A 26,420-nucleotide genomic window follows, 5' to 3' on the forward strand; every position below is an offset into this window, starting at 1 on the left:
ATGGTCAGCGACGGGATGATGAAGTCACTCAGCTGCGTAACGAGTTGGCCTCGACAAAAGCTCGTATGGGTGGAGTCGAGGGCTTCTTGGACGTTATAGCGGCCACAAATCCGGAATGGGAGTCCATGTTGAGGAACATGCGACAACAACATCCCATTCCAGGCGAGTCATCCGACACACATAACGAGGCGGATGTTGCGAGGAGGAGTGAAGATTTCTACCAGGCGATGAACGACCCTTAGTTCTTTTTTTTTCCGGTTGTATTATAAATTCAAAACTTATTTATATATAAAATATTTTCGTATTGATTTTTATTTTAAATTATAATTGTATTAATAAATTAAATAATTTTAATTATTTTTTTAATTATATTTTTAAATTCTGTAAAATAAAAAAAACGAAGTAAATTCGTAGCTAAATTACGACTTATTTACGTGGAAAGTTTACGAGGAAATTACGAGAAAGGTTAAACGAGTATTTTACGAGGAAATACTTTCGAGCTATTTACGTGAATTTTACGAGGAAATAGTTTCGAAATATTTACGTGTAATTTATGAGAAACTCCTTTCGAGGTATTTACGAAGAAATATAGTGATCTCCTTACATGGAATGATTACGTGGTCTTTACGACGAAATTTTTTCCTCGCTAAGTTACGACGAATTGGCGAGGAAATATGCATTACGACGAACGAGTAACAACGAAACGTGTTTCCTCGCTAATTCTTCGTAAAACCTCTTTTACGACGAACTCACGAGGAATACCGCCGTCGTTAAGCTCATGTTTTCTTGTAGTGATTTGACATTCATTTGATGGGTACATAGAATCAAACCTTAACTTCGTGTGGACTTGATGCTATACGAAAGTTTTCATGAAGAAGATCGTTAAACCTATAAACAAATATTGGTGATAAAAAGAAAGATAGAAAAAGTCTCTTGTGTTATTTGGTAAAAACAAGGACAATAATAAAGGATTCTTTTACAATTTTATTGAAAGAAACTCAATTGTAAAAGATAAAAACATTTATGTTTGAGAAGAAACTAAACATTTGGGTTTTGTAACCAAGCAAAGTATCCTCCCAGAATGCCCAACTCTGTTATACACAAATGTTACACAGATCAACTTAAAAGCTCTCTTTGGGAAAACCAAAAAACACATAAAAAAACTCACTCTTTGCAAAGTCTAGTTCTTTACAATAATGTAATATCTTCCCAAAAGCAAAAAATAAGAAGAAAAGATCATTCTATACGCAAATTCCTTGCAGATTCAGATTCCATGGATCTGTAATCATCTCGAACTCTAATGGCTCTCCAGTCAGACTCTTCTTTGGTCTGCCTCAGAGCCATGAAGTGCAGTGCGTCACTTCTAACCTGGTATATGTGGCATGCCCACGGATACGAGTCAGGTGACGACCAAACCTTCTGTTCCTCAAACTCTGTCTGCTCAGCCAGAGACGTCGGCATGCAATACACTGTGTTGGGCTCTGGCTCCTTGAAACTAGCAACTGCAACGCATCCAGGAGATACGAATCCTTCAGGAGCCCGCGGATGCCAGATCGATACAGGACTTACGTAATCATCTAAGCAGTTCCTCCACACCTGACGAGTGAATAACAGTATGTATCACTAGTCAAAAGACACACTTATTTGCATCGCTACAAGTTCACGGTTGAGAAAAATTCAATGGATTAAGGGGTCAAACTAATTGATGAGAGATACTTACGAGGTCATAACCCACTGGAAGTGCAAACACTCCCTCAGTGTTATTGTAAACAGCAGCAACATTTGGCGGATGGCTACCAACATGAGCTACATCACCCACTGACACAAATCTGGGAAAAAAAGAATGACAAAACTGCTTGAGTTTCAAGAACAATCCAGCGCAACTACAGTATCATCATTATCGCAACAAATAATACTTACCCCTCTGGACAACTGGGTCTCCAGATAGTGCACACTCCTCCATCTTCAGAAACCTGAAAGCAAAGAAAAACATAATTATTGTAAGGCAAACTTCGAAACGGTTGATCTTTAGGTGAATTCCTAAGGTTTCGTCTCATAAGGATTCTTATTTGACATCTATTGATGACAAGGGTGTGAGGTCCATGGAAGAAATTCGAAAATTACCTGCTTTTTGCACAGAGTACATCGACCTTTGGATTCTCGCTCACTACTCCAGATTTTTGAGAAATTGATACTATGTTTGACAAACTTTCTATCATCTGAGACAGAACTTGAGGAAGAAGAAAGGTCTCTTGATTTTATAATAGCCTTGTTGCTGTACGATTTCGAGTCTCTTCCATCAGCCTCGTTCCAAGCAAAATACACATGTCGCTGGCTTGAAGGAACCTGCGACAAGAAGATATAAAGTCTATTAGGTGCGTTGCATTCGCACGAGCTTCTAGGCTTGCCAATGTAAAACATCGTTTATGGCCAAGTCGATATTATTATAACACAGAAGACCAAAACATCTTGAGAATGGTCATTTCGAATGAAGATCTCCCTTTATTCAAAATCAATTCATCTGTTTCAAATATTAATCTAATAAGTAATAACTATGATGAGATAAGGAATAGCAATGACCTTGAGAACATGATTTTTCATGTTAGACTGATATGCTTTCCACATTTTGCGCACTGCTGAACAAATTCGAACAGCTTGGGGTTCTAGTACATCTGATTCTTCCGACACACTGCACTTAATAACCTGAGCAAAGCTCTCTGACTTCTGAAAGGTCTTCAGATGCAGTATGAGATGCGAGGGCCTTTGGCCACCTGCCTTTGCCAATTCCAACGCCATAAGTTCCTCCCAAGGCACATCCCACATAATCTTGCTGGGTTTCTTATCCATCTTATCCAGATCAGAGCACTAAATGGAAGGCAACAAGTCAGCAAATAAAATAATTTTAAGATGCAAATGAAAAATCTCCTGGCGAAATGGTATGGTAGTGGGTCTGACCTGTAATAACACAACTCTCTTGTTGGTCACAATGACAATGCGTTTGTATGGAACAAGAAAATGTTCTTCATAGCAATCAGATAAAGCGAATTTTGAGGGTTCCCTGAATATCTCTGTACAGCCAAAATGCCGACTTGCTTCCGCTAGGTGCAGGAGCATCTGCAAAAACAGATAACAAACAGAAATCAGAACCAGCTTGGAAGTTTGAGCATGAATGGTAAGCTTGACTAAAAGAATGCAAATTAATAGCTTACTGGTAACATTAACAACATAATTATCCTCAAAGGAGACTTAGATGTACAACAATTATATTTAAATAATGCATGCTAGAATAGCCGACTTGTAGTTAGAAATTTTGGATTTGGTCGTAGACTAAAGCTTCCAAAATTTCTCAATATGCAATCTCACTAATAGACAGTACCTGGCCTATAGCTTCCTTCTCATCATATTCCCTGAGTATACCATCAGCATGAACTGCACGGGGATTTCTAATTCTCTCCAAAGCGGTCCTGTTGCTCAAAACCTCCAAACATCGGGTGCAGCTTGCTCCAATTCCATCAACAGTCAATGAGAAAAAATCCAATGCACCACTCATCGGTTGTACGAAAAATCCTAGGAAAGCCCGCCCAACCCCATGGGCAAACCCTAAGATACCATTTTGTCGGGCACTCTCTACAGGCTTCGTAACAACTCCTGATACCCCGAAGGCAACACCCTGTGCTAGGGCTTCAGTTCCTTGAACAAAAGCATCACCTACACCAGTGATCCGCCTCGACCAAACCTGATCCATTTTTCAGCCCTCTATTAGGCAAACTGCCAAAGTAATCAACTTAATTTTGTTGCAAGAAATATGTACCTGTCTTTCCCTTAGATGTAGGAATTGACCATCAGTTGAAAGCGCCGCAAATCCTCTACTAAGAGAAGCCAATGTTGAGCTAGTCATACCCAAAACATCCACTGAGAAAATCAAATGTAAGGGATTGTGGATCAGATCTCTCCATATGCGATTTCCGATGGCTGGAAGTATTGAACTTTTCCGTATGAACCGATCTCTGTGCATTACTCTCCTTAGATGGACCTAAACGTAGATATTTTTTTGAAACATTAGCAACATTCTCAATCTTTTTTCAGCAGTAAATATTCCGAGTATAGCAAAATGATGAATTAGCTTGTGGTGCCAGGAAGTAGAAAGGCTTTCTAGCCACATGTTGTTCCATGACAATCCAAGTAAAAAAAAACTCTCCTATGATGTCGTAAGATCTTCTGAGCTACTTATCCCATGTTAGGAGTCAAAAAGGAACATGACTGAAACCAGCTCATGCTTCAACAGTTCTTAATTTACAACTAGTTTTCAGTTCGCACAATATATAGCCAGCTAATCTACCATGAAATGGAACCACGTATCCATAGTTAGTTCTATTAACAGACCGTGCAGGATGTAACGCGAAGAGAATGATTGTAGTTCACTATTTCATTTCATTTATGGTAATAACTTCAAAGAAAATCAATTACCTGAATTTTGAATGCATTTCCAACAGCAGACAATATCGGGCTCCAAACACCAAGAATTCCATGAGGCCTCTGAGCTGGCGCTGTTTCCAGTGAGACCTTTAGCCTTACCTCTGAAACATCTATGAGGCTGAAAATCAAAAACAAAATTAGATTTAAAATTTGCTCGATTTGCATGCCAAAATGGCCAGATACTATTAAATTTAATCCCCGAAAAATGGTAAAATTTTATAAAAGGCAAGAATACTTTATATGTATCTCAGGATCAACTTGCGCGACACTAGTACTTTTCGGGAGACGATCCATCTGGAGCTTATTGCAGAAGTCAGCCGAAGCCCAAATGATAGGCTCGTGAATGTTTACTCGCCAAGTATTATCTGTCACCTATCAATCAAATAGCAAATCCATCATGCACTTCAAATAGTATCTTATATGTTTGAGTACATTAAAGATAAACCTGACTAGAATACATACCCGTACATATACATATGGATACACTTGAATGCCATCAGTTTCTTCATTACACATAGTAATTGTCATCTTAAGCACTGGTTGATGACTGTCTCCAGTGTTATCTGGTGCCAGTAGAACTGGCATTAGAGTTAGAGGTAGCTGGTTATCAATCTGTAAATTGCCCAGAATGACTTTGAACCTGTAAACCATAGAAAAGAGTTGCTTGTTCAGATTTCCGAAGGTATTTCATGCGGTTGCATCGCCTCCTAATACGAGAAATTTACACGAATGTGCAACCTAAAGACCACAAGTTTGTTGATAACACCATGTTGCCTAAAATTAGCACATTTTGATTCGTATTTTCCAAGCACAGGAAAGAACATGAAGTATATTCATATTGTAACCCTTTTTTTTTTTTTTTTTTTTTTTTTTTGAAACTCTATTTTATTGTAACCCATTTATACGTGAAAACAGACATAAAAAAAAAAACAAAACAATACTGCAATATTTGAGTTTACCTGCTAGTTCTTCCCTTATCATACCCAGTGGAGTAAGATACGAAAACTTTCTCAAGGTAAAAATATGATAACTCTTTTGGCACGTGATCTACAAGAGAGATCCCCACTAGTCCCATTTCAATTATGAACTCCAGAGTGGTGGTCTTTTGTTCTGAAGGTGTCTGACGAGCAGAATATCTATTATTGCCAACCGATGTTAAAGATATGATTTCATGAGGACTCTGTGAAGTACTGTCATCATCAGTGAATCTAGCAATCTTGATGTCACCAATTTCTTTAACATGAAAGTTCACCTCTAAGTCCCTACACAATTCAGAATCCACAACACCATTTTCCATGTCTAGTCTGAAAACCCCAGAGCGGTGATCATTTTCAACCTTAGCATCCAAGAATTTCTGACCATAAGGATCTTCCCAAGCAAAATTTACTGTCGTCAGAGGTTCCAACAAAACCCACGAATCTTCACCAAAACCAGATTGGCGGACACTGATTCTTTTGACAGCTGTTCTATTCTCAACCCTTGTTTAAGAAGTTTAAAACAGAAAAGAAAGAAATAAGGAAATTAATGATGGTTTCACAAATATGTATTTATAAATTGTAGAGAAGATACCTCATAGGACCATTGCTTGGTCCAAGTCGAAATACAACAATAAAGCGTGACCCTTCTTCAAATCCCCGTATCTCTGCTTTCAAAAATCTACGAGCACCATTTTGACTCCTTAATACAAGAACAATTGTGTCTTCTCGAGCAACTTGAACAGGAAATGACCACTCTGTTTCTCTTAACCGAACCTGAAAATAGGCCAGGGAATAAAAATTATACATCATTAGATAATAACAGAGATGCTCTTACCTCTCAAATGAAAACATACGTGGTGGCCAGGGGGAAGCATCCACATGCCAAACAATTTAACAATATAGAACATAATCGACTTGCATTCAAACTTTAATTCACTGCTCACTTCAAGAAGTGTCACTGGTTTGACTGAAAACATATCATACTACATACTTCCAGTGGACATCCTAAACAACAGCCTTATTCATTTTTTTCTCTCGCAGTTTTGCAACTCATTGAGAAAAAGCAATGATAAGAGGAATAAAAATTAAAAAATTCTGCAACATTAACAGCTCACCTGGAGTTCATCTCTCCCACTTGGTTGGAAAACAAAGGAGACCCGCGAATCATATGCATTGAGTACTTTTGGTTCATCGTCACTGTTAAGTTTAATATATATGTCTTCACCGATCCTATTGGTGAAAGTCATGAATGGTCGAACAGATATGATCTGCGAAGTAAATTCGAGTCAGCAAGTAATAATAGAGAAGGTGTAGAAAATAAACTGCCTATTACCTTTGTAGGAACTGACTGATAACCGCAAGGTTTTGTAGACAGAAATAGCCGCATGCATTTTCCATCGGGATCATACGCATCAACATCCAAAGATCCATCCTATCAAAATAAGTACGAATCATAAGAATGATAGGGTAAGCAAAGCTCAATTTTAGAGGAAACTAGTCTATCGAACAAATAAAATAGCATACAACTGACCATGTCACCAAGGGCAGAAAGATCTTTTGCAGGACCATGTTGCTGATTCCCAAACTGAGATATAGACACTGACATGCCCATAAGTTTGAAATTCAAAGTAGAAGCAATTGTATGACCTTCATATATATCTTCTTCAGTTATCTCCCGGACTACTTCGTCATTTTTCTTATTTCGAAATGGAAGACCAAACTTTTTTGTTTTCTTATTCCCTGGCAGATCTAAAAGTCTAAGTGTAAGCGAGGGACATCTTGCAATCGAAAACCAGAACGGAGCATAGATTCTGATCATCTTCGTCAAAACTTTCTGCTGGTCATCACAAGTTTGCTCCAGTGTTATTTGAGCAACCCTGTTCGCATATATTCAACAGTATGAGACCAAATAAACCAGAACAGCTAAAAAATTGTAACACTTTAGCAGAAAGAAGAAGACCTTCCAGTGGCAGAACTTCTCAGATCAATTGTCTTCGCAGGGACACCATTTGGGTGAGATACAAGGACAGCTTCCTGTCAAATTCGATAAACCAAATAACTAAACAAGGGAGAATAAAAGAAATGGAATAAAATGTGTTCCTAGCTGATGTGAATCTAGGTTCGATTTCCAAACTTACACGCATTGGTAGCCATACTCTTTGCGGCAGCAAGGAAAAGTATAAAGGCTTCCTTATATCGACAGTATGCACCTTCACAGTTTCTCCAGAACCAATGAATTCTCTGCTCTGAGAATGACAAATCAAATCACCATTGTCTTGCTTCTCTAGCACTGAGTACTCAGCTCCAAATGGAAGATAATTTGCTATAGAAAACGGTGATTTGACCACAAGAGTCCAATCCTGAATAGGGTCCGAACGTATATCTTTAGCGATCTCTGTTGCTTGGGTTTTCAAACAGAACCAATAAATTTTATTATGTCCGGGAGAAGTACTGCTTATCTGAGTACAGCATAGCAAGTGCTCAGATTCAGTAAGAGACGATATACATATTTCAGACTCTGATTCACAAGCAACCTCTGGTTCCTCAGGCCTTGATACCACAGAACTCCAAGAATATTCAGAACCATCAGTCATTACACACTTCAGCTTCAGGACATACGATGCAGACTGTGTCAATCCTGACAAGGGAACCGGTAATATATCGCGAGGCTTCAGCAACCCAATTGATATATTTGGAAATGAGTGGACTTTAGCCTCCAGGCAGAGGTCAAGAAGGTAGTCAGTATTGTTTTCCACCGAAACTAGAGACCTGACATTTACGTATCTGTTTCCATCCTCCATACTAACTTCACTTGCAACAACATCATTTCCCAACCGCCAGCAAGCAGCAGGTGAAGCGTAATTCAGCCTCACCGTCGTCCAAGGACCCTCAATACTAGGACTTACTTGAATAAATCCAGATTTCTTTTCACTTGAGGATTTTCCTTGCTCCACCATTTTCGATTTAGCTGGCAACAGCACAGCACATCTTATTTTTCCACAGTTCTTTCTTTGATCCCCTTGGTTCATGCTCTGCAGAAAACATGAAAAAGGTAAGAAAACTATTGCATTTATCTTTTGCAATCTTTGAACCCAAAAAGCCGTGACATTTGCACTTTTAATATCATATTTGGACAATGAAGTCTACATAGGCGAAAGACATTCAAGTTGAGGTATTTTACCATGGTAGACAAGTCTAACCAGACAAGGTCATTGGCATAATTGTGCTGGTATTGGTTGTCCTTAATATATCGTGCTACCTGCTTCAATGGAGCTGAAAATGCGCCAACAGGTGCACCTAATTTATATACCAAAAACGAAAGAAACACAAACTCAGATTTATTAGTGCGTGAGATGTACGACGAAGGAATGAAGGAAACAAACCATTTCCGACGTCCGACACTATTAATTCCAAGAGATAGTCATCCTGGAAAAATAAAAATAAAAACAATAAACTATCAAAGCCGCAGCAACCTTGATCTTGAAGACCAAAAATAACAAAAAGAAAGAAATACTCTTAATACAATTTATTCTTAAGTTCTTGTACAAGAGAGGTACATGCACCAAGATTAGTAACTAAGATTTGCCAAAGTTATAGCAATGCATAAACTGTTTTCTGAATCAATCTGAAGAACACAAGTAGTAGAGATACACATAAAATGGTGATGGATATAAGAATTCACAGACGAGAGGAACACGCTCGTTTGAAAATAAACAGAACTGCCAGCAGTATTCAGGGGATAAAATTAACGTTAGGCCAACAAAAGAATGTTAGACATAGTGGAAAAGAGAGAATACCAGCGAGTCAATTTTGAAGAAAAATATTTCACTCCAGTCAACGACTTCCAGCTCAGGGGAAAACATATTTGAAACACTTCCACAAGTACGTGCACATTGCTGGCGAAGCACTGGCTCCGTTGGGGAGGTCTGTTTGGGAGAGAGACGTATAACTCCAGTGTACTGATGAGAAGACAATCCAGAAATTCTTGGAAGCTACAAAAAAATAGACGAATGTGAGAAAAAAGGTTACTCCATATAACACATTCTCCAAATTCTATGAAAAACAAATATCATAAACTTAGTAGAAAGAGTCGCATGGCATCAAATGAAATCACGTCCTTGCTTTATTACCATAGAAAAGTAAAAGAATAGGAAATAAAAGGAGAAGCATGAGAGCCTGAGGGGTAGAAGTATATGAAAGAAAAGGCATCACGACAAATGTGACCTTTGTTTTAGGCAGAAAGGTACCTGTGCATCCACCACAATAACTGTAACCATTATTCTAGGGTTACTGCATAGTTCTCCTCTGAGGTGAGAATCCAACATATTGGTCAAGACGGGAACTTTTACAGGTCTCATGTCCCCAGATGGCATCTTTACAATATCTTTAAATCCTTTGATTTCGGTGGGTCTAATATATATATCCTGCCCAAGCTTGTTTTGTGGAATTATGAAATAGGTTTTCTTCTGATGCACCTCAATGACAGATTTTCCATTGTCAACTAGAGGAAATGCGCCCTGTAAGACGTAGCAAACATAAATCAAGAGAGAAAGAAGACTGCGTCACCATGTGGCACATAGGAACCAAAGGAGAAGTTCTCACTCTCTCTTTATGGTATTCATGGACGTTGCTAAGGTTGTTCCAACTAGAGTACGCCTGGATAATTGTATTAGCATTTGAAACTGAGAAATTCACATTCAAGTCCGTTGTAGATGTCAGGCGTAACTCAGAAACCGCACCAAAGGATCTAGGGTTGAACTGGTACCTACAGCCCAATGGAGCGTAGCCATTATATAGAATATGCTCGACATTAGTTGGGAGTAAATAACAAACAAAATAAACAGAGCAAATCACCCGCAGCCACAGGGGTTTTTAGACCTACACATTTCTGTAATAATGAGCTTTAAAGTAACACAAAATTAGAACAAAAAAAACCTTAAGAATCCATCTGCAGGCTCGATGAGAGGCTCCCACGCTTCATACTTATCATTGTATGACCTTGCCGCTAAGGAGAAGTTGATGGTTGACTTTGTGTAGTTGGTTTTGCCAAGTAATCCAAAACATATATCACTCAAAGATACATTAACCAATGGAACCATCTGCAAAGTACATAGATACGCCATTATTTTCACGCAGATAAGTACGCCACATACGTTTATTTGTTTTTTCTTACCAGTCCCCCGTAGTCATCAAAAAGCGCAGCAGAAAATGTCCCAATTTCTGCACGAATGACCATGTTATCAATTCCCCCAGGCAAATCCTGGTCTGCTAGCTTTAAAGCAAATCTCCTTGGTGGTTTTTTCAAACCACTACGGACGATAAAGGTCTTCAACTCATTGCCTATGTCCCATATACTAAACGGTTCTACCCTCTGCCACACATCAGAGGTATCCCACAAACTATTTTCAGCAAAACGATCACCAGCTACCATATCGCTACGAGCGCATTTCAATTTGGTTAATTCGTATGGTTTAGCTGAGCCTTTAGATGCAACACAACCCAAGGAAACAAAACCCGGTGGAGCTTGAGGCATCCAGAAAGATATACTTTCTACTCCTCTGTGTTTCTTGACACGTCCAACAAGTTGGAAATCAACAGCGGCTTTAAGGATATCTTGCTCACCATCATCACGAAGAACCACACAAGAGTTTGGAGGTTCATACCTACAAATTAACCCCCGAAAGTAATTAACATGCACCTTGCCACCAGAATAGAATATACTAAAATGATATAGTACATCATTATGACTTACCCACTAACAGCAATGTCTCCGAAATACGCCATCCCCTCAGTAATGATTGGTCTCCATACTGAAACTTTCTTCTGCGAGCCTGAGCCCCTATTCCACCATATCAACTGAAAGGAAGCAACAGCTTCAAATCGCTGACCAGATCTAACATAATTCAGTGGCTGTGACTGTGGCGGTATAGGCTGAATATTATCAGTAGTACGAACATCCACGTAGCTGGATTCTTTTGTCAAGACTCCAGTGGATCCAAATAATATATGACGTAGCTCGTATGGTCTTCCTGATAAGCTGAGAGAAGACACATCCGCAGGTAAGAAACTGCCAACAGAATTATCCACCCGCCAGAATGCTAAACTTGACTGAGAACTGCATTGAATACAAAAATGGAATCATCTATTAATATTAACCAAAATCTGACAAAAAAAACAAATGAACAAACAAATTTCTGCATCTGCAAAAACGGATACTACCAACTAAATTCCAGTTCGTTCGAAACAAGCGCATGAAACCAATATAAATCACATAGACACATGGCAAAACACTTATACGAAATGTCAGGAAAAATAGACAGTAAGCATGTTGGCACATCTCTACACAAGGGAACATGCATCATTGTATCCATGTATACAGAAAGTGAGCAACTACTAAAAGTGAGAGGTTCGTTGCAGCATACATATCTGTTGAGCTGATTGCTACACAATCTCTGAGAGAACAAGGGGAGACGGAAGAAGCTAGAATGCAGAAGACAGAGGCCAGTGAAGGCGGTGTACATCCACTGGATACCACACAGCTTAACGCCACATAACCTTTTGGTGCTTCAGGGAACCAAATGGAACACAAATTGTCTCTTTCATCTTTGTCATCCGTTGAAGGATCACCTAACCCGTTGGAAGCTAAAGGTGACCAAACCAATCTGAAAGATAAAGGCCTCTTCACTCTCATCAAATTGGTGTTGACAACAAGAACCCCTTTAGTAGGTGGTTTGTCCCTGCCATGTCAAAATAAATTAGTTGATTCACAAAGGCTCTTGCGCAACCTATTTAAAAGTATAATTTAGGATGGATGACTAACAATGGTGTCAAATAGTCGCCAAGACTTGCAAAACCAGGAGGCGGATGGGGTCTCCAGAATGCATATTTTTGATCTGTACAGGGATCTGCATGAAATGTAAGTAAGTACCGCGTAACAAACCTTAAATGAACTGATAAATTTCAGCAATAATTGGACATACTTCTGATGATCCCGACTTTATCAAACTCTGTGCAGACGACAGTCATTTTTCTGGATGTCATCCTTAGAAATGATAAAATGTCTTCTTCAACAGCTATAAACAATCTCAAGATGCTGAATGAGAAGTTCATAAATATGTTTGAAACTGAAAGCTCTATGTTAGTCGTCCCAGAAACACTTGAATACTTTACAGAGGTGTCGAACGGTTCCAGAATTTTCACTCCATTACTCTCCATGGTCAGACCCAATGTATGAGCACTCATTTCAATTTCATCATTCTTTATGATTACCCTGCACCAGAAAAAAAAAGACAGAAGGAAAGACGATAAAACTATGAACAACAGATGTGCAAAAACTTCATCAAGCTTTAAGCAACGAATCATATGCTTAATTTCAGCTCTAACAGTAATATCACGGAGAAGCCATTGACCTGCCATAAGCATCCAGCTGAGCATGCAAAAGTTTGTTGGAGAGTAGTGGCGTTTTAACAACGTCTTTTGATGTGTTGTAGAATGTAAGCTCTGGGCCGATAGCCTGCAGCAGTGGGAACGAGCTTCGAACATTTAAAATGGAACTTTTCTTGGCTTATCATGCCCATACAAAGAAGAATGTTAGCAACAATAAGAACCTGAAATTCAATGATCATTTCCGTGGACTTCTCCGTTGTGATGCTGGGAGATTGGGAAACCGGATCTTCCTTGCTCCCAGAGTCTTGTTTGGGAGCTTTATGATATACTTCCAACACAACCCCTTCCTCTCTCGAAACAGAATAGCTGCTGTAGGCTCCCAAAGAGATACAGGAATCCAAAAATTGGCCATTCTTGATCATAACAGAAAGAAAAGTGAGAAACTATAAGGACGACATAAATAATAAAGTTCAGATTTGACAAAGGAATAATGTAAGGACTTCTGTTGTACCTTGAAGATTACATTTCTGAAATGCAACTTTTTTCCACTTCCCACATATATAACAGGCTCTGTACTGGGAGAAGAAAGGATGCCTCCATGTCTATCTTTCAGGTATAACGTTCCACCATTACCATCATAAATAAAATCATCAAATTTCTCATCTTCAACAATTAAAGGACCCAGAGGAGAAAGAAACGCTTCAGCAGTTTGTTGCTTGTAGATAGACTGATCCATGATGATTGCGTCGACCATATTAAGGTTTTTATCCTCTTCACTTGATAGGACACTTCCAATAGTAGGGACAAAAAACTCTACTACGGCCAGTAGAAAATCCAAAGCTACAAGCAGCTGTGGCCTTTGGATACAGACGGAAACAAAAGTTGACGACTGACCGAATTGGGCATCAAGAGTGAGCATCGAAGGAAGCGGCCTAACATCACTCCCGTTGGTTACACGGGAGTGAGTTAATCCCTGATCTCCATCAGTCAGAGAATGTGAGTCACCAAAATCTAAGTCTGCAGGTCTTCCTACAGCAAGTCTAAACTCTTTTTCAGTTCCTTCACGGTTGTCAATAACACTAAATCCCTTCAACGTTGCTGTAAGGAAACCCTCATCGTGTGTATTGGATTTGTAGAGAAGCCAGCCACCAGAGATCTGTAAACCAAACACGATAGATTTAAGATAAATTTAAGATGTTAACTCTGCTGTAAAATTCCCTTAGATTGTAACGTAAAATCTCTACGAAGCAACAAACATGAGAAGAAAAAGTGGCAACAAAGAGGGGGAAGAGTAGAGTCCTATAAGAACAATAAAATTGCTGATCCACAGAACTAGAAAGGAATTTAAACAGAAGCCTGATTTGATAATGTCAAAGAGAAATTACAATAAAGCAGAAATCAAATTACTGAAGTCTTTCTGGAGAACCAATTCCGGACCGAGTCAAGTCCTATTCAAGATTAAACTTCACAAATGCATAGGCCCAAATTCTTAGTCAGAAGTTTGACATCAAACAATATCTGGTCAATCACTTTTATCCCCAAAATCTATCAGCTATGACAGGTCCAAGGGACATAAGAATACTATATACTCCTAGATAAATATGACAATTGAAATGAATGGTACATGGAAAGCGGACCTGTACAGCAGCCAACGGCGCATCTCTTGCTGTCCCAGCATACAAACACAACTCCACCAGATTGATGATAACAGAAACCTTCATTGATATCCAAGCATCACTTTTTTCAGTTTGAGCAGCATTAGGATCCTCAGAAGTAAGAGTTTCAGGTAAATTTCTTGACGATGCCACAATATCACCACTCAATGGTGGCACGGTATGCGGAATCTCAGAAATATTAGACTGTGCACACTCTGTCAAGATCTGGTATTCCCTATTCGAGAGGGCTGCTCTTAGTTCGTCTATCTGATAAAGCAGAAATTTAAAGAATGTATGAGTAAGAAAGTATTATGCTACAGACTGGATATAAGACATTATCCTTTACCTCTACAGAGACTTCAATGCTCGGTATCTGATGCAACAAGTCTCGCAGAGACCTGTTAATGGTTACAGAAACCCCATTCACATCTTGAATTATGCTTTCACCTATTTCAGCTCCAGAACCAACATTAAGGTTGATATCCATGACCTAAGGATAAGGTTGTTTTCGTCAAAAGGTCGTAGAAAAAACTAATTGTACGATAAGGTAGTATGAATTTAAAGTGATATCAACCAGAATGAAATATGCTCAACCCAACAGCCAAACAACGAGAGTTCTCACCATCACTTTCATAGTTTCCATGTGAACTGCATTCAGCTCGTTTTTATCTCCAGCAAACCACTGAAAGGTATTGTTCACAGTTATATGCACAACATCAAGCTTCAGGTAACTGCAAAGAAAAGAAACCCCGAAAAGTAGAGAAAGGTAAATCAACTACTCTGATAAGTCCAAAGAATTCACCAGTAACTAATATAACAAAAATGTGTCATGGAGAAAAAAAATGGGTGGGGAGGGAGAAATCAAAATCCAAGCATGAACTTACTCAGGGCTCTCAGTATGTCGAGGCATAACAATTATAGGCTTCTTAAGAGATAGATCCAACTTAAGAGCAGGAGATCCTTCAATTTCGCTAGTCGTAAACCACTTCTCGGAGTCCGTAATTTGATCCTTCATCTTGACAACCCCTTTTGAATCGCTTGGCACAAGCCCCATAAAGTATTCAGCAACCTACATTGCAGAGACTGATTGTAGGAAGCAAGACAAATTTACTCGCATCTATGCAGAGAGAATGAACTACCTCTTGAATAAAGCGATTCAGATAAACAATGCGCACTTCAGAAAGTTGTCCAGAGAGGCAGTAGTCAAAACCTTCATGGTCTTCATCAATGACACTGAATGATGTGAATGCCAACTAGGAACGGAATCAAAGAAATGAAATTAACACGGAAAAAAACTCATGCATCTCGTCTGCACATCAATTCATATTTAACGGAAAAAAGAAACAAACAACGAATACCTCAACAAAAGAAGTTCCTCCAGGGTCTCGCATATCACAGATCCAAAAGTACATATGGTTGTCTGGGAGGCTGTCATCACTGATTCGTAAATTTCCAAGACTTGCTGTAATACTGAACGAGTTCGGGAAGACCTTCAAACAAATGGGAATCAGTACGGAATACCTTGAATATTGATAGTTTTGAAGCACAGAGAATCATAAATAAAGTTTGGAATGCAATTCAAAAAAGTATAATCTAACCTTAATATCTGTTAGCAAATTGTCTTGTGACAATGTCGCAAACTTAGTTCCATTCTCATTCATTAGGAATATCTGCGCCCGAGCCATGTTCAATGCCAAGTTGAAAATGATTCTAGATTTCCCCTTCCCTAACAAACCCTTAACAGCTGCATCCCTGGAATCTTCAAATCCATTTCTTTTCGGTGAACTTTGCTCTCCAGCGACAGGAGAGCTGTCCTCAAAAGATTCACAGCTTGGATCTTCAACATTGATAGCATTTACAAACTCCAAAATAGCAAGAATTGTTGGCCTCCGGCAGTAAAATGATAATGTGGCTAGGCTTACGGTCACCTACAATGTGTGAAACATCAGCCACAAAAGATAGTAAGCCTTGACTTTAAAACAACGAAAAAAACTAACATCTCCGGACTGAAAGATGTATAAACAGAAATCTCTTGACCTGATTATCAATATTATTATATTGAGGTGACGTCTGATGGTATATGACTATTTGAGCCTTAACAAAACTATCCAGAGACTCAATTCTCTCACTGCTTGGCATAGTGATATTCCTGTTGTCGACAGGGAGCAATCCATCCATTCGACTAAAACTGGGGGTCCTAAGAGATGTATAGTCAACGGAGTCAACCAAGATCTCTGGTGCTTCATAAAATTTTTCCTCCCCTTCGCTAGAAGAAAGATCATTTCCTTCAGGGTTCTTAATCTCAGCATCTTTAAAGGATGGAAGCACCACAGAAGACTGAATAAAAGATCTTGCTAAATAACAAGACTCATTTGAACCAGAACGGCTCACCAAATCTTCTATTTCCAAAGATTTTAGAACAGTCCCAATAAACATATCACTCCCTCTCATCGAGACTTCAACCTGGTTCGACAAAGACAAGCAGACATTCATAAAAAGGAATAAAAAATGACAAAGATAATTAAGAAGCAGATCATTTACCTTCCCACCTATGGCCCTAAACTCAAACAGTTTACTCTCTCTTGCAAGAAGCACCGCCATGAAGGAAGCATCGTGCTATATTAAAATATACTCAGTCAAAGCATGTCCCAAAATAACAAGAAGCAGTGGAATTTCACACGCAGAAATAATTTATATTTACCTGTTGACCATAGCTGAAGCATATTTTGAGTTCATCAAGAACACCGGTTACATATAAACTCTCCAACTTAGACAAATCCCAAATATCTTCTTTATGTTCTGCTTCTGATTCCTCACTGTCAGATGACGTATCAGAAAGACCGGCTATGGGAGCAGAACCCTGTACATTAAAGTGAAATTTAAACTTAAATCATCTATATAAACAGGTAGATCATCAATGGAACTGTCTCACGGTAAGACGTCCTATTAATAACTGGAAGTAAGGTTCAAAATTAAATTTACCGAGGCCCGGTAGACAGCGCTCTGCAAACGGCTGTGCCAAGTCTTTCTAGACTCTTCAGAATCAAACATTAATATGAGTGCATTCACATCCTCCATAACCTAGAGACCATAAAATTAAAATATTCAGCGCCAAAATTCATTGAAGTTTACAATCAAGATCCTCGAACCCTCATTGATGAACACACAATAAAAACATAAAAAGTCACGACCAAACTCCGCCTGCATTTATTAATTCAACTAAATGAGATGTAAACCTTCTCACTGATTCGAGAAGCATTGCGAATGGACAAGACGTGCTCTACTCCTCCCGCGAGTTCTACAGGGACTTTGTATATATGCTTCCCACGTAAGCTACAAAAGATACAAATCCTTAGAAATATGACAAATACCAACTAGAACGAACAGATAGAGTTAGGAAAATATCAAAACAGCTAGTAACTTTAACTGCTGGGCGAAACAGCATAAAGTTTAGGTATTGAATTCTTACACTAGATTTATGAACCTAGATAACTGGACTTTTAGTGGGTCTATAGTTAGACAAGGAAACTTAATAAGCCCCTTAACTAGCACAACCGAGAGAAATTCATTTCTTCCGTGTCTTTTTCACCTTGACTTCACTAGTTATATAATACAATGCATAGCATTGGTTTAATTTACAAATGGCTACGATAACATAAACATTGAGCAAAAAAAGGCAGTCTTGCCATAGTCTTTCCACATGTCAATCCTCGTATCTTATTCATTGTAAACACACGCAAACATTACATATAAGAGTACTGCACTTCATCGAGTTTGTACAGACCATCCATTTTATCTAAAGTCTAATCTATAAAGCCTCATCCATTTTATCTAAAGTCTAATCTATAAAGCCTATCACTACTATAACGAAATTGCAAGAGTTCGAATCATACCTGGTATACTGCTTATAAGATTTTGAGTTAGGACTTTCCAGCACGTATATAAAAGGACCAACTAAACATAAGTACCGCCGCTGCCATGTAGCTTCTCTGCCCTACTCATGGATTTGACAATCGAATAAATAACTAGTGTCCAAGAAGATAAGAGAGCTTGCAACCACAAAAGTGATTAGGGTACGTAGAACGGTACTGACCTTCCAGCTAAGTAAAGACAACCAACCCTCAAAATCAGCTTCTTCCCATGGACGAAGAACGTGAGAGCCCTCATCATCCTTAGTTTGAAAGATCTGTGCAACTTGCATCAACCTATGATATCGAGCTGGTGAGAAGTGAAAACCTAGTGACGGTAGCCGCACGGCAAGTCTGGTTGACGGGTACGATGGGTTTGGCCGACGAATCTACAAACCAAAACAGGAAACAATAGCGCTAAATATCTACAGTTTGAAGCATAACTCTTTTACCAAAAATGTAAATGCCAGATGTCCAGAATTTTACCTGTTGTAGTTTTAAGAGTACCCCACACTTGTCAATAACTGGCAAGAAAGTAACACTGCTTTCCTTACCAGAAGATCTTTTCGAGGATAACTGTTTCCAGGAGTAGTCACCATCAACAAGTAATGCGGACACATCACTCAAAACTAAATCAAACTGTAGATACATATCCATTTCCTCCGACAGTTCACGCTTATAGTCGTCCTGCAAAATTTGCATGCATAGAATTTAGGGAATGTGCATTTAGAAAATTCAAATCATATTGTTAAAAAAGTTGACAGCTGACACTTTTCTATTTACCTGGGAACGGATGACCAGGTTACCCAAGTCCAGAAGAAGCTTTGTAGAACGATGGTTATCAGGACGAAATTCGGTTGGAATTGTGATTTTGGGTGCTGCAATGTCTAAGTCGAGCAGAAACCTGGTTGTTTTGTAAAACGTCATTTACTAAAATAAGCATGGGCATAAATTTGACCACGAGCTCATGAGAGTACGAACAGACCTTGCATGATCTTTCAATGCTCTATTCATTCCTTGTTGAGCAGTGCGTCTAACTTCATCAATAGTTGACTGAGACGGTAAGCAAGTGAATTATAATGATTAAAGTGGTTCCCACGGGCAGTTGAATATAAGTAAGGAACAGAAATCTAATTCGAACAATTTTTGAATACACTGCAAGGATCAAGCTCTACAAATTGGAAAGTTCGAACAGAAATACTGACAACAAACAGAAATGCATACTTACTAGATTACCATTACCAGGCTATATAAACCCAATACGCACTCATTTTTGTCAACTTTTCACACCACAGCAAATATTAGACACACCTGTACAGCAGCTGCAGTCTCTAAAGCTATTGTCTGGCTCACAGCATTACTGCTTTCGAAGAAATTGACAATTCCATCAATAGAGTCCTTCAGATACTGCAGGCGGCACCGCAATAAGCCACATAATTTTTAGAAAGAACTGCTTATACAAAATTTTCTTAGAGAGAGGGCACGCACAGTCATATAACACGGAGAAGCTTTTGCAACAAGACTCCAGTCAACTTTAGCATCAAAAGGCTTATAACAGAAGGAAGCAAGTACAGAGTGAGAGGCAGGGGCACTCTGCAAGAGAAGAGACATTTTTAAGGGATTTTAAGAAATCACTGACAATGTTTTGTAGCCTGAAGAAAACAAATTCCACCTAACAAACCTCAGCAAGCGGACCACTTGGCGATGACAAGCGATATCTTCCCAATTTAATGTCGGCAATCTTTGTCTCGGGGAAAAGCTTAATGGAGCAATTAAGATCTTCACATGATAACTCAGCAAGGCATTCCTTATCCCCATCATAAAGTTTTGAAGCATTACGCCTCATGTGTACCTCCAAGAATGTATGGAGAGCATCAGGTTTTGCATTGTTGATAATTGACTGCTCATCACCTTCTTTGTACCCTATGACTTTATTTAACCGTTCCCAATCTTCATCAGTGAATTGAACAGATTCTCCTTCACCTTCAGACACTTGACTCTTCCTGAAGGCATACATACAAAATACTTTAGAAAAAAATTGGGAGAAGGAGTTGGGAATTTGGAAGCAACCAGGGGAGCATTCACCCTCCAAACGGCCACCATGAATTTTTAGCCTGTTGTGCCATCGAGTAATTTTCTGCTTGCACCGATCTCTCAACAAACTTGTGGGCCAACATCCTTCATAATAAAATCAAGGATAATATTCACAATTAGAAATGGTTTGTAAATTACCCTTACTTTCGACATCCTACTCATGTATCGACAAATGAAAAGAAAACAGAGAAGCATCATAGATACAAATAGAGAAAGAAATAACGAATTAGTCCTAATGAAAATTTATAGAACTACACAAAGACCAAACGTTTGAGAAAGCTAATTGATCTGCTAAGATGCAACTAAACAATAATATTTTACCTCCATTGCAAAATGACTTCGGTATCAAGTCCCCGATCAAGGGCCTTGATTTCTTCATCATCATCAACCACTGTCTTACTGACATCAGATTTCAGCAACGAAGCATAACGCGTAATGTATCTCTTGCGTAAACTAGTGTACTTTAAAACGTGCTCCCATGACATTCTCCCGCTGTCATAAAGGTAACAATCTCAGAAAACGTAAACAGAAGAGAAGCGAAGTTAGGAACCGCAAGGAAACGGTTTCCAAAACGAATGCAAATTATAGAGAAATACGGCAGTAGCAAGACGACAGAAATGAATATTTCTAATTCGATACCTTGCTATCTTAATTTGTTCTGAAACAACTCTGAAAGCATAATTCCACCAAGACCGTGCGTCACTTTTAACTGAAACAGATGGACGGTAATGTGCATATTTCAAACGCTGATTAAACGCAGAAAAATTATCAGCAAGTTTCATGACATCCCTGTATCCTCCCTGAGACAAAAAAAAAACACACACACAATCTAGACCTCCGCAGACATCCAAATAAAAAAAAGAAAGAGCAGGAGCCTCAAATTTTGGCTTAACCTTTGATAAACAAAGTGTCACATCGTCCAAGTTAACATATGCCTTCTGCAAAGGTTGATCAGTATTGGAAGAACCATTTGCTTGGGACTTAATGTACTTTGCATTCCCTGAGACAGGTTGCAGAATATAGAAATGTTTTCTCGTGAGGTCTTCAGCTGGCTTACCATCTTTGGTTCCGAATCTAAAAATCTAGAAATATGCATGAACCAAAAAATTAGATTTTGGGGTAAGAGACAAATTATGTTCCACTATATACATAACTTTGCTTATGAATACCTGATCCCACTCAGAAGGAAGTAAATCCTCCCATGGTTTGTCAATATACCACGGAGACATGTCAGAATCAAGATAGAATGCAAGCCGATCAAGTTCAACAGACTGCAAAAAGGCAAACATAATTATAACAGGAATGTAAAGTGCCTTTGTTTTCTTTCTTAGCAGGGGTGTTCCTTTCACCATGCAATTAATCCATATATGAATTCCACATAAAGTTTTGCTCTATATCACTAACCCTTCTGGAGAGCACCCTAAGTCAATCTTCCTCGGGTGCTTCTTACTATACCCACATAACTATTTGAACTAGATTATTAAAAACAAACTACCTAGCTACTTACTACAATCAAGCATAAGCGCAAGAGATCTTAACACAACACCTTCCCAAAAGTATAAACCGAGGGACAGAGACCTTTATACAATGTTTTCCATAAGACCAGAAAAGCTTGTGCCAGACAGATATTAATGAGCAAATTTATACCTTTTGGATGGAAGCCAGAGTGCCGCCAGTAATGAAGGTCTCCTTCCCATTCTCATCAACTGTTACAGCTAAGAGTTTTTCTAGTGTAAAACCAGCTGAAAATGGGTGGCCGGGATTGCTGCACTTATAATGTAAGATTTAATCATAATGGGAAGACAATCAAAAACAAGAAGAAGAAAATTGTCATATTCTATTTACCTCTCTAGATCCTCGTATCTTATGTGAATATTTGATATTGACAGCTTCAAGTTTCCCATGACTGTGTCGACCAATGATCCTACCCATGATTTGTTCTTATAAGAGAACAAGAAAAATATGGTAGTTAGTTTAATACAATATTTCTGAACACACACTATCTACTTTGATGAGTAGCACTAGCCACACCATTTCCGTATGTAGTCGACGAGCTCTTTCTACTAGTTTCGTTTCCATTTCCTGTATATTGCAAACATAAAAGTGATTCAATGACTGAAATCAGATAATGAAAATAATCATAACATGAGCGACCTATCTCACCAGTATTAGCTTTCTTTTTTTCTCTTGGATAGAATCCTCACTACATCCTTCAACATCAGTTGCGGGTTCGGCTAATAAAAAAATTCGGTCAAGATAAACCACTACAGGTTCCTGGCCAAGCCTGCTCCATGGTACCTAAAATGATTTGAAACGTATCAGTAAATGGGTGTAACCGAGTGTAGAAAAATCTGTAAACAGGAAGGTAAATTCACTGAGAAGATCCATGCCCAGAAAAAAAAAATCGATATCACCCCGAAAAAAATATATACTAATGTATGATATTGCGTCACTTACAGAGACTACCACAGCAGTTGAAATACAATTTGTGAGCAAATGTGTAGAAAAACGGGAAGAAGATTAACACACTCAAGCAGACATACTTTAGCTTAGATACAATAGACAGAAGAAAAAACACAACACACCTTGAGTTTGACTGATCCAAGAAATCCAGCTTTAACCTTGACAGGTAATTTCAAAGCATTAAGCGCTTCTGGCTTTAGTTGCATATTCTTCAGCTCCACATCTCCTGCGAAATTAAGTAGAGCCAAGAGCTAATTAACAAATGAGAAAACTAAAAATCCTTCCTTTTATTCACTCGATCTGTTCTTAGTGGCAAATGGGAAAACCAACTAAGCATTTACGAAGTGAACAATCAATGTAAACGATGAAGAATGCAAGCAAGCCGATATTCTCGATCATCTTTGAAGAGTTCCAACCAAGTAAAAAAATACTCCCACCCGTCTTCCAAAATCAAAGAAGCATGACTATTGGGTATTGACTTTGCCGTTTAATAGAGCTATACGAATATTAAAGCTCTTCGAATAGTCGAAACTATGTTTATCCAACTACAACACAACACAAAACCTAACCAGCTCAATCAATCAAATTCGCTACACAGTTGAGACTAACACAAATTAAACGAGAAAGTTTAAGAAACCAATCTGACCTTGCCAGACACTGATCTTAAGGGCTTCCTTACTCAATCCCCTAACGTAGTTCCCCAAGTACCGCTGCAACAAGTAGGCTACTTGATCTTCCAACATCTTCGTATTCTACAAATCAAAAACTGGGAAAAAAACAAAATCAAGCAATCTATCGGAGACGATGCGTGAATAGAGAAGAAAACGCGTGGAGTGGGTTCGATTTGGATCGGAGTAGAGAGCGGATTGAAAAGAGGAGGAGGCACATGGGGAGGAAGATGATCGTTTCCTCAACAACACGCAAGGAGGAGTTGGAATTGTGAATTAGTCATGACTTGGAGAGGAGTTACGGCTCCGTTAAATGGAATATTAAAAATATCCTCTCCGATTCTTGGCGGTGCTGCTTATCAATTGTTGCCTAAACAAGAAAATTAAAACATTTTTAATTCGATATATGTACCAAATATATTTTTGTCATCGTACATTTAAATTTACAAAAACAATATTCTGAATATTTTTTTTAACATCTTATATATTAAAACAGAAGTCACAACCTTGATTTATGTGTGATTTTTTTTAAAAAAGACCTAATGGATCTATTCTTAGAAAATCATGTTACATTTAATCTTTAATCTTATCATTTAAATTTTGGACCATAATTGAATTTAAACAATAGATGATCCATTAGATTTATAGATAGTATAAATTAAATAGATATAATTTAATGTTGTAATACTATACCTCCATATGTTAAATATTTGTCGATCTTAACTTTTAAAATTATAAAGAATTTTTTTTTAAATAACAAAAATTATATTATCTAACAATGATTAATCTTTACTACCTTAAACCAATGAAAACAAATTTTAAACTATATAGTTTATTTTAATTATTTACTCGATAATATAAATCTATGAAGCGAAAAATTTAATTTTTTAAAAACTTTCTAAATTTGTGAAATGTTACAATATCTTTGAATATGACAATAAAACAATATTTTACTAATCTTTATATATATAGTTACGATTTTAACAATGGAATAATAATCCGGAAATATATATATATAAAAGAAGATACAAATACATGTGAAAGTTTGAAACAATCTATTCAATGAAAAATATACCGTAAACTTATTATGTTTTAAAAATTGATAGACACATATATATTATAATATATACCAATTTAGAATTGAAAACAAAATATTTATTTAAAAATAAATGAAAACAAAAATATGCGCGGTTGCGCGGGTCGAGATCTAGTTATGAACATTAAATTAAGAGAAATTCCATTGGATAGCCTTTTTTAGTTTATTTTCACAAAAATAACCTATCAAGGAGAAAAAATGAACAAAAGAGGTAAAATGTGTATTTATACCCTTTGGGTTAACTAATCTTGACTTAGGGTTTAGAGTTAAATGGTGGATTTTGGGGATGCGTTTCAAATTTCAAAAAATTAAAAATTAAAATTTTCAAAACAAAAATAGCTATTTTGATCTTTTTTTTAAGGTTATTTGTGATAAAAACTTAAAAATGCTGACTCTGCGCATGAAGTGGAAGTTAATTTTCCTTGGTTTCCTCCTCGTTGTACTGTCTGTCGCAGGTGGGGCCATAAAGGTTAGGACATTTCGAGTAAGGAGATTAGAATCCTTAATAAGAAGGTAGAGGAGGCAGCAGCGTCTTTGTTTGCTGTTATACCTCACGGAGGAGACAAGGCTGGAGACAGGATTGAAGTGGTGGAGGGAAACGAGGTAGTAACTGTGGAGGGAGACGTGATTAAGGAAGGGAATGTATTTGAGAATCTGATTCAGGATTTGGAAGCGCTTACGCCTGTGGCTAATAACGTTGCTGCGCTAGAAGGCATTAAGCTAAATGAGCCTACTACAGAGGTTTTTCACACCAATGGGGTTGGCGCCTAGGAAAATGGCCGAGGAATGAAACAAGTGGGTGATACTGGTGGGGAGGGGGCGATAATAATCTCTCCTTCACGTTTTAGTCCCTACAGGGTATCGAAGAGGAGGCGGAGGATGCTATGGAGGATAATGGGAAGGAAGTTGAGGAGGGTGAAATATTAGAGAATAATGTTGATGGAAAGAAAGTTCCAGGAGTGCATGTTTCAAACCGAGGTAGGAAGCCTGGATCGGCCCAGAAGCAGATGCGGGGGAAGATTGTTCGAACTAAAGACCTGATATATGCTGGTAAGCAAGGGACAACAAAAAAAACTTCTGTTAGGAAGTTATGACGTTTCTCTTTGCATGGAATATGTGTGTATTCAACTTACCACGCAAGCATAGAGCACTTAAAGCCTGGTTGCAAGTGGAGAAGCCTTCTTTTGGGTGCCTAGTAGAGACGAGAGTGCAGGAGTCTAATCATCAATGGTGTATGAGTGCTGCCATGCCAGGTTGGAAATCCCTCACGAACTACAACTACCATCCCTTGGGCAGGATTTGGGTATGCTGGTCTGATCAAGTTATTGTCACATAACTGCATATGAGCGCACAGGTAACCACGTGTGCAATCCAGGTGCCAAGTACTGGAGAGCAATTTGTATGTTTTGCTGTCTATGCATACAACACTGCAGTGGATCGAATTCTATTATGGGAGGAGCTGAGAGGAGCAAAAGCTGCTTATGATCATCTGAACCTCCCTTGGATATTGATTGGAGACTTCAACGAAACTTTGGCCTCTTCCGAGCACTCTCGCACCATGGATTATCGCAGAGATATGTCTGGCATGAGACACTTCCAGGAAGCAATGACAGATTGCTCTGTCATGGATTTACCCTTTACTGGTGCATAGTTTACGTGGTGGAACAATCGAGTTGCGGATCCTATTGGCAAGAAGT

General features: G+C 38.4%; 1 protein-coding gene across 2 annotated transcripts; it reads right to left on the reverse strand.

Moving 5' to 3' along the window:
* Positions 1-964: 964 nt before the first annotated feature.
* LOC106309798 lies at positions 965-23,968 on the reverse strand. 2 transcript variants are annotated; one of them, XM_013746933.1, is made up of 63 exons: positions 23,606-23,968; positions 23,082-23,185; positions 22,660-22,794; positions 22,528-22,578; positions 22,342-22,436; positions 22,144-22,261; positions 21,666-21,767; positions 21,390-21,578; positions 21,136-21,296; positions 20,818-20,988; positions 20,488-20,580; positions 20,084-20,405; positions 19,891-19,995; positions 19,714-19,809; positions 19,388-19,455; positions 19,186-19,306; positions 18,889-19,089; positions 18,588-18,791; positions 18,388-18,488; positions 17,731-17,827; positions 17,477-17,575; positions 17,196-17,354; positions 17,036-17,110; positions 16,532-16,957; positions 16,093-16,422; positions 15,853-15,984; positions 15,634-15,747; positions 15,379-15,563; positions 15,117-15,225; positions 14,841-14,984; positions 14,477-14,761; positions 13,351-13,995; positions 13,061-13,252; positions 12,863-12,966; positions 12,434-12,723; positions 12,274-12,358; positions 11,876-12,190; positions 11,206-11,568; positions 10,627-11,116; positions 10,389-10,552; positions 10,056-10,218; positions 9,701-9,970; positions 9,251-9,445; positions 8,837-8,879; positions 8,635-8,750; positions 7,592-8,485; positions 7,414-7,487; positions 6,985-7,330; positions 6,787-6,885; positions 6,569-6,721; positions 6,046-6,227; positions 5,436-5,954; positions 4,939-5,116; positions 4,712-4,848; positions 4,468-4,594; positions 3,812-4,033; positions 3,377-3,736; positions 2,956-3,114; positions 2,581-2,865; positions 2,125-2,346; positions 1,921-1,973; positions 1,721-1,829; positions 965-1,596 (listed from the first exon to the last, which is right to left on the reverse strand). In XM_013746933.1, exons 1-63 carry the CDS (start codon positions 23,700-23,702, stop codon positions 1,237-1,239), a joined length of 12,603 nt encoding a protein of 4,200 aa, XP_013602387.1. In that variant the 5' UTR covers positions 23,703-23,968; the 3' UTR covers positions 965-1,236. The 2 variants fall into 2 exon arrangements, with proteins under 2 accessions (XP_013602387.1, XP_013602388.1); XM_013746934.1 differs by lacking the exons at positions 20,818-20,988; positions 21,136-21,296; positions 21,390-21,578; ... (5 more) ...; positions 23,082-23,185; positions 23,606-23,968 and having other exon boundaries at positions 1,237-1,596; positions 20,473-20,580.
* Between the last annotated feature and the right edge of the window lie 2,452 nt (positions 23,969-26,420).

The sequence above is a fragment of the Brassica oleracea genome, chromosome C8 (assembly GCF_000695525.1).
Source record: "Brassica oleracea var. oleracea cultivar TO1000 chromosome C8, BOL, whole genome shotgun sequence".
Classification (NCBI taxonomy): domain Eukaryota; kingdom Viridiplantae; phylum Streptophyta; class Magnoliopsida; order Brassicales; family Brassicaceae; genus Brassica; species Brassica oleracea.

Coding starts and splice junctions, on each gene's coding strand:
- LOC106309798 (XM_013746933.1), bottom strand. CDS start 23,702: ATGTTGGAAGATCAAGTAGCCTACTTGTTGCAGCGGTACTTGGGGAAC. Junction 21,768..22,143: donor CTCTGGCTTCCATCCAAAAG/GTATAAATTTGC, acceptor GCCTTTTTGCAG/TCTGTTGAACTTGATCGGCT. Junction 6,228..6,568: donor GTGGGAGAGATGAACTCCAG/GTGAGCTGTTAA, acceptor GCCTATTTTCAG/GTTCGGTTAAGAGAAACAGA.